General features: G+C 40.7%; 1 protein-coding gene across 2 annotated transcripts in view; it reads right to left on the reverse strand.

The window, feature by feature from the left end:
• Positions 1–1,301: 1,301 nt before the first annotated feature.
• Positions 1,302–14,185, reverse strand: part of LOC143974430 (alpha/beta hydrolase domain-containing protein 17A) — a 123,564-nt gene continuing 110,680 nt past the window's right edge. For both annotated transcript variants that reach the window (XM_077475807.1, XM_077475808.1), the window contains exon 5: positions 1,302–5,732. In XM_077475807.1, coding sequence (XP_077331933.1) covers positions 5,504–5,732 — 229 coding nt within the window. In that variant the 3' untranslated portion in view covers positions 1,302–5,503. The remainder of the gene's footprint in view (positions 5,733–14,185) is intronic.

Here is a 14,185-nt window from a genome sequence, read left to right on the forward strand (position 1 = left end):
CATGTAGTCGGGCAGCCCCAGCACGCCAAGGTTACATAGTTGACACAAGGGTTGAATAAAGACACCAGTCCATCCAGTTCAACCTGGGTGTGTGTGTATATATATATGTTTATGTCACTACAGATCCCATATCCCTGTATATTGCCTTCGCTAAAATGCTAAAAGTTTCCTGAAATTATAGATACTCCCCGCTGACACCAACTGTGAAAGGGAGTCATTACTGCTTTTCATCCTTACTGCTCTAACAGTAAAGAGCCCCTTACACAATTTTAAGTTAAACTGCTCCTCATTCAACTTCATTGAGTGGCCGCGTGACTTCTTAAGTGACCCAAGACTGAATAGTTTTTGCCCTATGCTAGAATCACCATTCAGAGGGGACACTAAGGAACAGTCTTCCACAGGAGTATAGGGGAGCAGGAGATTGTATAAGTAAAGCTGCTTTTCCTGTCGCCTAGGCTTAAACAAGCATTTAACTCCTGCAGTGTGGAGGGAGCCACACTGCAAAGGAAAATTTTTAATTCACAAAGTTAAAGAGGAGGCCCAGCCCCCCCTCCCAAATGTGGTGGGGGCTGTAATTTTAATATATGGGCACTTACCTGTCCAGGGAGCCCGCAATGTCGGCACCCCGGCAGATCTTTGATCGGCTGTCGGGTGCAGCCACCATCATTCCTGGTAAGGGAACCCAGCAGTGAAGCAGTTCCCTAGTGCACATGTGCGGAGCACACTGTGCTTTCTAATTAGTCTGGTGGAAGAAGGGGCTGGAACTTCCGAGGGACGGGGCTGTAGTTTCATCTCCCAGAAGTGGGGAAGAGTACCTGTCAAAAACTGGTACCCGTTTTACCCCCTCCCCCTCGAAAGGTGCCAAAAGTGGCACCAGAGTGGAACTCCGCTTTAAGTACTAAAAGTGTGGATAAATGTTGCTTTATTAGATACTTTGAGCAGGGTATAGATATTTTTTCGTTTGACCCAATCTATATGTGTATATTAGATTTTTACTAAACACTTTTACACTACATAACGTTCTGTAATTGCTACGTTTGTTTGGTAAATGCCTTTGCTTCCTTGAAAATTTCAGTATAGCTTAAGTGAAAATGCATTCCCTAGAATTAGCAGTGCAGTTACAAGGTGACAACTTCTGATGTGCTCTCTCCCATAGTGTTTGAGGAATCAGAAGTCCAGAGTGCATTCTGCATACATTTCTTTTATATCCATGACAACTTACCTGGAACATATACTGTATATTAATGCATTAGTTTAAAATGTATGAAGAGAAAAATAAAATTGACCCAAAACAGTTTCCCTTAGGATAATAAATACAGACATGTCTTTATTTATTGCTCTTCAGGTTTTATCTTTTATTGACTATACACAGTCCTTGCTCAACAGTCCTCAGCATTTTTTTAAGAAAAAAAAACAAACATATTAACCTGTTACCATAAGATTAGATATGAAGTAAACCAAAGAATGAAAAATGCATCCAGATTTAAAAAACAAAAACAAAAACACAACATAATTCTGTTTTTTTTTTAAATGCTGATCTGTAGATACCAAGATAAGCAGGTGAGCATGTTTCATTTAATTAAGAATTGCCCCAGATACACTAACTATAATTGCATTTCCAACACTATCCAAATACAGACAAGACCCAATTTCAGACTTCCGATCTCACATTAAGGGAGTTTTTCCATTTTAACCCTAGATTTATCCCATCATCAAAAATGTCTCGTAAATGATTTCTTTCTGTACAGGTACAAGGTTCCCAAATTGTAATCAATCTAGAAGACTTACTATCTTTTTAAAGTATACTGTATGTAAACCCAATCACTGAAGTCTCACATAAGCTTTAACATGTTCATTTCAATAGTAATTTCTCAATATTTTAAAAATGTGCAGATTTCATGAAAATAATACCTGGTGACCTTATCATTAAAGGTTCTTGTTTGCGTTTTCTGTCAGGGGTTGACAACATATTGTCCCCGTTTTCCAAACCCCATCCTGCATTATCACTCTGTTTCATGGACTTTCACTGCAGACTATTACAGCAAACATTGCAAAGGCATAGTCTACTGTTTCCACCATAAGGAGACCCACCCTACCATGCAGCCATTGCTTAGGGGTATGCATATAGACAAAAGTGGTTCCAAAAGGGCTAAGGGCTGCTATATCAGCAGCACAGAGGTGCAAAGGATGAAAAAACAAAGTATTAAGAAGAAAAGTGCAATTGAGTTTAAAACAAAGTGTTTTAGCAAACTAAATGTTGTACAGATAGGGTTTGCACACTAAGATTCTACTTCAAAATTATGGGGCAGGCGGCTGAAGCATAGGATGCCATAAATAATGGTTGTTTTTGTTGTTTTCAGAAGATGACCTTTATGGCTTTAGGCAATGTTGCTGTTAAAGCAGAACTTTACTCTTAACCACTTCAATACAGGGCATTTTCAGCTTTCAGAGCTGTAACATTTTGAATGACAATTGCACAGTCATGCAACACTGTACCCAAATGCTTTCTTTTGGTGGTATTTGATCACCTCTGCTGTTTTTCCTTTTTGCTCTTTAAGCAGAAAGAGTGACAAGTTTGAAAAAAACAACAAAAAAAACAAAACAAAAAAAACAATATTTTTTACATTTTGCTAGAAAAAAAAAAAATTTTTTAAAAAACAAAAACATTTTTTTTCCTCAGTTTAGGCCAATATGTAGTCTACATATTTTTGGTAAAAACAAAACAAACAAAAAAATCGCAATAAGCGTATATTGATTGGTTTGCGCAAAAGTTATAGCGCCTACAAAATAGGGGATAGATTACGACATTACGGTGGACATATCAGACACTTTTAACACCATTGACATTTATACAGCGATCAGTGCTATAAATATGCACTGATTACTGTATAAATGTCACTGGCAGGGAAGGAGTTAACACTAGGGGGCGATCAAGGGGTTAAATGTTACCTAGGGAATGATTCTAACTGTGGGTGGATGGGTCTGACTAGGGGAGGAGACCGATCGGTGTTCCTATATACTAGGAACACACGATCTGTCTCCTCTCCTCTGACAGGGTGTGGATCTATGTATTTATACACACAGATCCACATTCTGCTCTGTCACGAGTGATCGCGAGTACCCAGGGGACATCGCGACCGCCGGGCACACGTATCGGCTCCTCGGTGACCCCTATTCCGCCGGGAAGCCGAGGATGCCATATGATGCCCGCCCAGGATGGCAGATCCCATCTGCCGATATCATATGACAATGGGCGGTATTGAAGTGGTTAATCAACATTAACTATTTTAATCCTTATGCTACTAGCCTTAGTAAATAGGAAATTATAGTAAATTTACTGGTTTTACAAAAAGGTTTTTTTTTTTTCTTTAAAACACATTTCTTTAGCTGCTTGCTGGTTTTTGGTCTAGGCCAAAATTATGTCATATATCCCAGGAATATGTATGGAGGGGGGGGGGGAGAATTGGTTTTCTCATCTAAGCACACCTCCTGCCTGAGGTAAGGGCAGATGAATTGCAGGAAGTAAATGCTACATGAATCGTTCCTACTCAGGATGACCATGGCTAGAAATGCAAGGGAGTGTTTTTCAAAGGGATTACCCAACAAAATAAAGCATGGAGACATGGATGACTTTACTTTGAATGTTATAAATTAATTACATAGCGTTTTCAGTGGCGCTCAGATGCAGTTAAGTTCTGCTTTAAGTAAAAGCTTTGATTTTGAAGGCAGTTGAAAGCCATAATGCCATGTAATGCATCTAATATATCCATACAATTACACAAACACTAATGAGCTATTTCGGGTACCTTTATAGCATTATATAAGCAGGAATGTCCCTTTAATGGGCTGCAGCTATGCAATTAAATGTGTCATGGACACTCTTAAAAATTTGGTTGTGCCTTCAAAACAACAAATGTCAGTGCCAGTGACAAATTCTGGTACCTGTCAGAAACAGGTACCTGAATCTGTTGCATGAAGGCCTGGTGGGTGCTGGCACGGAGGCCAGTTTGTCCATACTGGACTGGTCTTCCGACCCCACCGCAGGGTTTAGCAGCATTGGTTGCTAAGACGACGTGGTCTGTACAGCCAACCACACATAGCAACCAATGACTCATTCCCAGCCCTAGTCAGCTACTGGGTGGGAGATTCCCTGGCTGACAGCTGAAAATAAACAAAGGGACGATGATCCAAATTTAAAAAATATCAAACAAAAAGTGATAATTCACCCTTTTCTATGCCAGACATTTCTGTATCTATCTCATAGCGCTGCAGTCTTCCTTGTGCTCGTTGTGGCTTCTCCCCACTCAGCCTTAGCTTTAATCCCACTGTCTCCCAGCAAATCTTGACTGCTGTGCAATAATTAGTACATCGCTCCTACTCAGAAGTCACAGATCTGTATTGGAAAAGAATGAGTAAAGAAAAACAACACTGAACACAGGGAACACTGCAGCAGCAGTTGAGTGACAGATGCTGACATACAGGAGAAGTGCTAAATTATCACTTTGTGTTTTATTTTTACTTTATTTGGAGGCACCCATTTTGTTTACTTTCAGCTGTTAGCTGGGGAGTCTTCCGGCCAGCATATTGAATGAGGTTAGGGATGCGTTATCGATTGCTATGATGCTGGCCAACATTGCGGACAGCATACTAGCACAAAATGCCTCACTTTTAGTACCGAGGTACGTCTGTACTTTCGCTAATCCACAAATTAGAGGAAATTCCTTATGGCAGAACTAAACCCACAAGTTTAAAAGTTTCAATGCAGTTACATTGAAGGCATGCCAGGAACGATAACAGTTTGTCACAGTTGCTTGTACTCTCAACCGACCTGTCAGGCCAAATTACTGCTGCTGATCAAACAGAAGCGAACTATAGAAGGGTTTAGTGCTACTTTAAGAATTTCTTAAAGCACCGCTACTAAAAACTACCTGAATCTTCTGAAAGTGTTGCTAAAATTACCAAAGCAGTTGCAAGACTTTCTTGAAATTTGCATAGGCCATTTTAAAGGGTCCATATCACAAAAAACTGTTTCAAAGACTTTACTGAATTCCTCTAATATTTCCTGTCCCCCACCTTTAGTAAATAAAATGCCCCTCTGTATTTTCATCTCATATTTGTACGTAATTCAATTATTTTCTATACAGTTAATATAGAGGAGTATATATTTGTTTTCAAAAGATTCTCCTTAGCCAGAAGGAGCTATTATCATAAATCATGACATATTTTACATAATTTGTAACTATAAATCTAAACTGCTTGTCGTCTTTTTGTGGGATTTTCTGACTAACCTGCTACATTATTTTTACTTTGCAGTCAACACAGAACAAATATGCTTACAGAGTCAGTTGTGCCACAAAATAGCAAAAATTTTCATATAAACTTAAAAAATGGAAACATCATTGGCCATGAGTCATTTGCAAAATGTAAAAACAAGTATATCCTTTCTATTTTTGAAGTTTCTAAGATCAGTGGAAGATATGAGTATAGACTACTTTCCTCATTGTCAGTTACTGTTTTGTGGAGTCAACTCTTGAGCGATGAATCGTTTCAGACGTTCCAAATATTGGCTGTACAACTCAATGTCGTTATGCCCAGCACCTTCTACCCAAAGAGGTTCAACGGTTTTGGGACAACGTTCAAAAAGGGCCAGACCATGGGAGAAATCAATCACTTCATCTTCTGTTCCATGAATGATCAACACTGGCGAGGTTATCTTGGAAACCTTTTCAATGCTACCAGAAAAAGAAAAGGATACAGAATGCAAATGAGTCAAAATATCAAATTATTTTGTACAGCTCATTCAAATTTCAAAATACTTGGTTCACAAAAGTATATTTAATATATATACGCACACACATACACATTTGATCCCCTTCAGATTTTGTAAGTTTGGCCACTTACAAAGAAATGAAGGGTCTATAATTTTTTATCACAGGTGTATTTTAACCACTTACGCCTACTTCCCTCAGCCAGAACAATGAAGATGTAAAAACCTGGATACACACTTTACGAAACCGCCCCCTTAGTGTATCATCACAGCGCTCAACAAACCCTCCCTCCAGCTGCTACTTAAAAGTGTAAATATATAAATCAGAAGGTGAATACAAAAATACAATGAATCAGAGAAATCAAAAATAATCACCTTGTAGTGCTTAACTACTACTAGAATAGACAAGAGTTGTGCACATTAATTGCAAAACTATATCAACCCCAAAATTATGTACCTTCACATGTGCATAATCAATGATTCAATAGTATTAAGTTATACTGTAATACAATGCAAATGTGAAAAAATAGTGAACTAAATAAAAAGCAAAGAATATATATATAGTCCACAAAAAATCCAGAATACGGAAAACTCTCTTTTATGTGAAAAATAAAGTGTCCATATATCAAAAAGCCTTCACCACACCCTTGGTGTTCGTGACCCCCCTCGTTTGGAGCACTCACCAGCTGTACTGCTCAGCACTCTCGTGTTGAGCCAGAAAAGCGTTTTTAAGATCTTATGAATGATGTTTGATCAGTATCGAGCAATCGCTTGCAGTATAATTCCCATCAGATATTAATAGAATTTCATCTCAAAATACCTCGGGGAGACAGAAAGACTTTCCATAGTGTAATACTGTAAAACTCTTTTAATCTCAATAAAAACAAATCATTATTACACTCACATGAACCAAACTTGAAAGAAGGCACTTCAAAAAAACACTTCACTTCTCAACAACAGCTTCCTTTCCTCAGAGGCATCGGTGAGCACACTGGATACTGGCAGAATTAACAGTATGAACACTGTCTCTATTAATGATTGCTGTGTGGTACCTGACAGCAGGACATCAAATTGAAATCAGCGCCAAACAATCACGTCCAGTCCTCTCTCCTGTGTCTCCTCCTCCCTCCGCCTTAGCTTTACTCCTTAGTGTGTCAAAAGATAGTTGCCAGATAGCCACGCCCCCGATTTTGTAAGTTTGGCCACTTACAAAGAAATGAAGGGTCTATAATTTTTTATCACAGGTGTATTTTAACCACTTACGCCTACTTCCCTCAGCCAGAACAATGAAGATGGTTTGTGGATGAGTCTTCCAGCAGGACAATGACCCAAAACAGTGGCAACAAAAGAGTGACTTAAGGAGAAGCACATTAAGGTCATGAAGTGCCCTAGCCAGTCTCCAGATTTTAATCCTATAGAAAATTTATGGAGGGAGCTGAAACCTCAAGTTGCCAAGTGATAGCCAAGAAATCTTAATGATTTAGAGAAGCGTGGATCAAACTCCCTCTGAGATGTGTGCAAACCTGGTAATCAACCAGGGCAGCACAGTGGTGTAGTGGTTAGCACTCTCACCTAGCAGTAAGAAGGGTCTGGTTCAAATCCCAACCATGACACTACCTGCCTGGAGCTTGCATGTTCTCCCTGTGCCTGCGTGGGTTTCCTCCGGGTACTCCGGTTTCCTCCCACACTCCAAAGACATGCAGGTAGGTTAATTGGCTTCTGTCCAAAATTGGCCCTAGTATATGAATGGGGACCTTGGATTGTGAGCTCCTTGAGGGTAGGGACCAAAGTGAGTGTACAAGGATAGTGTAGACACTCACTCAGGTTGAACTGGATCAACTGGTGTCTTTATTCAACCTAACTATGAAACTATGAAACTACAAGAAACGGCTTACCTCTGCGCTTGCCAACAAGGGTTTCTCCAGCAAGTACCAAGACATGTTTTGCTTAGGGATTAAATACTTATTTTAGTCTCTAAACTGCAACTCAATTTATAACAGTTGTATCGTGTTTTTTCTGGATTTTTTTTTGTAATATACTGTCTCTACCATTTCAAAAACACCTGATACAAAATTATAGACCCTTCATTTCTTTGTAAGTGGGCAAACTTACAAAATCTGCAAGTGATCAAATAAGTATTTTCCCCACTGTATATGTATAGATATATATATATATATATATATATACACACATATATATATTATATATACACACACACATATATATATATATATATATATATATATACACACATATACACACACACACACAGTGGGGATCGAAAGTTTGGGCACCCCAGGTAAAAATGTGTATTAATGTGCATAACGAAGCCAAGGAAAGATGGAAAAATCTCCAAATGGCATCAAATTACAGATTAGACATTCTTATATGTCAAAAAAAGTTAGATTTTATTTCCATCATTTACATTTTCAAAATTACAGAAAACAAAAAAATGGCGTCTGCAAAAGTTTGGGCACCCTGCAGAGTTAATATCTTGTACTGCCCCCTTTGGCAAGTATTACAGCTTGTAAACGCTTTTTGTAGCCAGCCAAGAGTCTTTCAATTCTTGTTTGAGGTATGTTTGCCCATTCTTCCTTACAAAAGTGTTCCAGTTCCTTGAGATTTCTGGGCTGTCTGTCACGCACTGCTCTTTTAAGATCTATCCATAGATTTTCAATAATGTTGAGGTCAGGAGATTGTGAAGGCCATGACAAAACCTTCAGTTTACGCCTCTTGATGTAATCCCCCTGTGGATTTTGAGGTGTGTTTAGGATCATTATCCATTTGTAGAAGCCACCCTCTCTTTAACTTCAGCTTTTTCACAGATGGCATCAAATTACCATCCAAAATTTGCTGAAATTTTATTAAATCCATTTTTCCTTCTACTCGTGAAATGTTCCCTGTGCCACTGGCTGCAATACAACCCCAAAGCATGATTAATCCACCCCCATGCTTAACAGTTGGACAGAGGTTCTTTTCATTAAATTCTGTGCCCTTTCTTCTCCAAACGTACCTTTGCTCATTCCGGCCAAAAAGTTCTATTTTAACCTCATCGGTCCACAGAACTTGTTTCCAAAATGCCTCAGGCCTGTCTATATGTTCATTTGCAAAGTCCAAACGCTGATTTTTGTGGTGAGAACGTAGAAGAGGTTTTCTTCTGATGACTCTTCCATGAAGACCATATTTGTACAAGTATCTCTTTATAGTGGAATAGTGTACCACAACTCCAGTGTCTGCCAGATCTTTCTGGAGGGATCGTGCAGTCAAACGTGGGTTTTGAATTACTTTTCTCAAAATTCTGCGAGCTGTTCTGTCTGATATTTTTCTTGGTCTTCCAGATCTTGCTTTAACTTCCACTGTTCCTGATGACTGCCATTTCTTAATTACATTCCGAACAGAGGATATTGACATCTGAAAACACTTTGCTATCTTCTTATAGCCTTCTCAAGCTTTGTGAGCGTCAACCATTTTCAGTTTCAGTTTTCTAGACAACTGCTTAGAACAGGGGTGCTCAACCTGTGGCTCTCCAGCTGTTGAGGAACTACAAGTCCCATGAGGCATTGCAAGGCTGACAGTTACACAAGCATGACTCCCGAAAGCAGAAGCATGATGGGACTTGTAGTTCTGCAACAGCTGGAGATCCACAGGTTGAGCACCCCTGGCTTAGACGAACCCATGGTGCTGATTGTTGGGGCAAGGTCAGAGGAGTCTTTTAAAACCTTTGAGATTGACATCACCTGGTCTTCCCAGACAACGATTGAGAACAATCCATGACACTGGCAGGTCTCAGCTTTGCAAAGGGAGCAGTGCATGCTATAAATTCTGCAGGGTGCCCAAACTTTTGCAGATGCCATTTTTTTGTTTTCTGTAATTTTGAAAGTGTAAATGATGGAAATAAAATCTAACTTTTTTTTGACATATTATAAGAATGTCTAATCTGTAATTTGATGCCATTTGGAGATTTTTCCATCTTTCCTTGGCTTCGTTATGCACATTAATACACATTTTTATCTGGGGTGCCCAAACTTTCGATCCCCACTGTAAGTATTTAAGTTCGCAGTCAGCTTCTATAGTGTATATATATATATATATATATATATATATATATATATATATATATATATATATACTGTCCACAAAGCCCTCCTCTTTGCCTGTCTTGTGGCCACCCACCCTAAGCATAGTACAAGAGGACATCAATGGCTTGCCTACATAGCATGAGCAGAGCACTAGCTGCTGAGGGTGCCGAGAACAAGGTAAAGTGTTCCTTTTTCTTTAACCTTCACCTAGACTAAATTTGCATTAAATGAGCTACTGTGCATTCTAGTTACAAAGAAGGGTGATGGTGTGGTGTTGACCACAATGGAGTGGGTTGCAATAAAACACGTTGACATGCATGCTTTGACGCAATGGATACATGTAAACCGTAAATTATAGGAAAGGGACACAGGAGGAAAGGAGAAGTACACTAGATTTTCAAACTGTCAACGCTACTAAGCTGTGGTCTACACTACATGATACTAAACAGAATAAAGTTCTTGAAACAAAGAGCACTGAAGAAAAGTGGAAGTGCTTTAAGGACATAATAAACAAACAGTACATCTCACTGGATAACAAATATAAAAGAACAAAAGTTAAACCTGGGTGGCTAATGTAACATAGTAGGTGAGGTTGAAAAAAGTCCATCAAGTCCAACCTATGTGTGTGATTATGTCAGTATTACATTGTATATCCCTGCATGTTACGGTCGTTCAGGTGCTTATCAAATAGTTTTTTTGAAACTATCGATGCCCCCCCACTGGAAGGGAATTAACATCCTTGCCGCTCTTACAGTAAAGAACCCTCTAAACAGTTTAAGGTTAAACCTCTTTACTTCTAATTTTAGTGAGTGGTCACGTGTCTTAATGAACTCCCTCCCTTGAAAAAGTTTTATCCCTATTGTGGGGTCACCAGTATGCTATTTGTAATTGGAAATCAAATCCCCTCTCAAGCGCCTCTTCTCCAGAGAGAATAAGATCAGTGCTCGCAAAACTTTCTTTATAACTTATATCCTCCAGACCCTTTATTAGCTTTGTTGCCCTTCTTTATACTCGCTCTATTTCCAGTACATCCTTCCTGAGGACTGGTGCCCAGAACTGGACAGCATACGCCAGGTGAAGCCTGACCAAAGTCTTGTAGAGAGGGAGAATTATCACTCTATCCCTGGAGTTAATCCCCTTTTTTAATGCATGCCAATATTTTTGCTTTGTTAGCAGCAGCTTGGCATTGCATGCTATTGCTGAGCCTATCATCCACTAGGACCCCCTAGTTCACCCCCAAGTGGGTAGATTGCATTCATATTTTTGCCACAAAAATGCATTATTTTACATTTTTCTACATTAAACCTCATTTGCCATGTAGTTGCCAACCCCATTAATTTGTTCAGATCTTCTTGCAAGAGTTTCACATCCTGTGGAAAAGTTATTGCCCTGCTTAGCTTAGTGCCGTCCGCAAATACAGACTGAGCTGTTTATCCCATCCTCCGGGGTCTTTTATGAACAAATTAAACAAGATTTGTCCCAGCAGAGAACCCTGGAGGACCCCCTTCCCACCCCTGACTATTCTGAGTTTTCCCCATTTATCACCACCCTCTGAACTCGCCAGTTTTCAATCCATGTATTCACCCTATGGTCCATGACAATGGATCTTAGGCCGCGTACACACGCGCGGACTGTTCGCCCAACTTTGTCCGTCCAACAGTTTCGGCAAACAGTCCGCTCAAACTTAGCATGGACGGACATGGCCACACACGACGGACGAACAGTTTGCTGAAACCGTGCGCGATGACGTGAACGGCACGCACGACGGGACGAAAAATACGACGTCCTATACACTGCATTATAGCTTTCGGCGTGAAAATCCTTTCTGAGCATGCGCGCAACTTTGTTTGACGAACAAGCCTACACACGAGCGGACTGTTCGCTGAAACAAGGTTTCAGCGGACAGTTTTACGGAATTTCCGAAAAATCTTGTCCGTCCAACTGTCCGCTGAAACTGTCCGCTGAAAGCCCACACACGAGCGGACTGTCCGCCCAAACACTGTTCAGCGGACAAAGTTGGGCGAACAGTCCGCGCGTGTGTACGCGGCCTTACTTTGTACAATAAATGTTTACGGGGAACTGTGTCAAATGCTTTTGCAAAATCCAGATACACCACATCTACAGGCCTTCCTTTATCTAGATTGCAGCTCATCTCCTCATAGAAGGCTGGTAAGAACGATTCTTCATGAATCCATGCTGAATACTGCTAATGATACAGTTTTCATTCCTAAAATCTTGTATATCGTCCCTTATAATCCCCTCCAAGAGCTTGCATACTATTGATGTTAGGCTAACTGGTCTAATTCCCAGGGATGTATTTTGGCCCATTTCTAATTATTGGTGTTACATTGGCTTTTCTCCAATCAGCTGGTACAATTTCAGTCAGTAGACTGTCAGTAAAAATTAGGAACAATGGTCTGGCAATTACTTGACTGAGTTCCCTAAGTACCCTTGAGTGCAAGCCATCTGGTCCCGGTGACTAATGTTAAGTTTCCCAAGTCTATTTCTAATTCTGTACTCTGTTAGCCATGATGGTGCTTCCTGTGAAGAACAAATTCAATACCTTCGTCATCTACCCATCCTTTATGGTTGTCCAGATGTCCTTCCTCATTCTTTATGGGGCCAATATGGTCTGTCATCCCTTTTTTAGCGTTTATATATTTAAAGAATTTTTGGGGATTTTTTTTTTGCTCTCTTCCGCTATGTGTCTTTTGTGTTCTATCTTAGCTGCCCTAATTGTACCCTTACATATATTGCTGCATTCTTTGTAAAGTCTGAATGCTGATTATGATCTTTCAGCCTTGTATTTTTTTGAAGGCCTTCTCCTTTGCTTTTATATGCATTTTTACATTACAGTTAAGCCATCCAGGACTTTTGTTCGCTCTTTTAAATTTATTTCCCAATAGGATGCACTGGCTAATGCCCTTATTTAACCACTTAAGGACCGCCGCATGCCAATGTACGTCATCACAATGGCATGTACAGGCACAAGCACGTACATGTACGCCCTTGCCTTCCAGTGGGTGGGGGTCCGATCGGACCCCCTCCCACTGGATGCGGCTGTCCGTTTCGCTGCAGGAGCGATCCGGGATGAGGGGATGGCCGTTGGTTTCTGGCCATCCCCTCTCGATCGCTCCTGGCGAATGAGAAGCTTCCTCCCGCTGTGTATAGTAAACACAGGCAGGGAGGAAGTGATGTCATTCTCCTCGGGGCGGTCTTTTTGACCGGACTACGAGGAGAAGTGAAAGTAAGTGTGCACCAACACTACACTAACACGTAGGCACACACAGGCACACAAACCCCCTCGATCACTCCCCCGATCGCCCCTCGCCCCCCCGCCCCCAGTCACAGTGTCACTGATTGCAGTGATCATTTATTTACTGATCCCTGCATTCAGTGTCAGTTGTGACAGTAAAAACTGTCAGGGCAGTTAGTGTTAGGTCCAGGGTAGCCCCCTACCACCCCCCAATAAAGGTTTAACCCCCTGATTGCCCCTAGAGTTAACCCTTTCACCCCCTTTTGCCAGTGTCACTAAGCGATCATTTTTCTGATTGCTGCATTAGTGTCGCTAGGTAGCTAGTTATTATTTTAGGTTCACCGCCAGGTTTTTATAGCGCTAGGTACCCCAATATACTACCGAATAATGGTTTTAACCCCCTGATAGCCCCTAATTAACCCTTTCACCCCCTTTTGCCAGTGTCACTAAGCGATAATTTTTCTGATCGCTGCATTAGTGTCACTGGTGTCGTTAGGTAGCTAGTTATTTTTTTAGGTTCAACGCCAGGTTTTTATAGCGCTAGGTACCCCGATATACTACCCAATAATGGTTTAAACCCCGATTGCCCCTAGTTAACCCTTTCACCCCCTTTTGTCAGTGTCACTAAGCGATCGTTTTTCTGATCGCTGCATTAGTGTCGCTAGGTAGCTAGTTATTTTTTTAGGTTCACCGCCAGGTTTTTATAGCGCTAGGTACCCTAATATACTACCCAATAATGGTTTTAACCCCCTGATTGCCCCTAGTTAACCCTTTCACCAGCGATCACAGAATAAGTGTCACTGGTGACGCTGGTTAGCCAGTTAGTTATTTAGGTTCCCCGTCAGGTTTTTATATAGCGCCAGGGACCCCCATATACTACCTAATAAAAAATTGAACCCCCTGATTGCCCCTAGTTAATCCTTTCACCAGTGATCACTGTGTAAGTGTTACGGGTGACTCTGGTTAGTTTGCTTTTTATAGCATCAGGGCACCCACCATTTATTACCCAATAAAGGTTTAACCCCAGATCACCCGGCGGGTGATATCAATTAGGTTTTAGGGTCAGGGTCTGCGTCGCCCCAG

The sequence above is a fragment of the Lithobates pipiens genome, unplaced genomic scaffold (genome assembly GCF_037356315.1).
Source record: "Lithobates pipiens isolate NorthernLeopardFrog02 unplaced genomic scaffold, aLitPip1_a1.2 Scaffold_13, whole genome shotgun sequence".
NCBI classification, from domain to species: domain Eukaryota; kingdom Metazoa; phylum Chordata; class Amphibia; order Anura; family Ranidae; genus Lithobates; species Lithobates pipiens.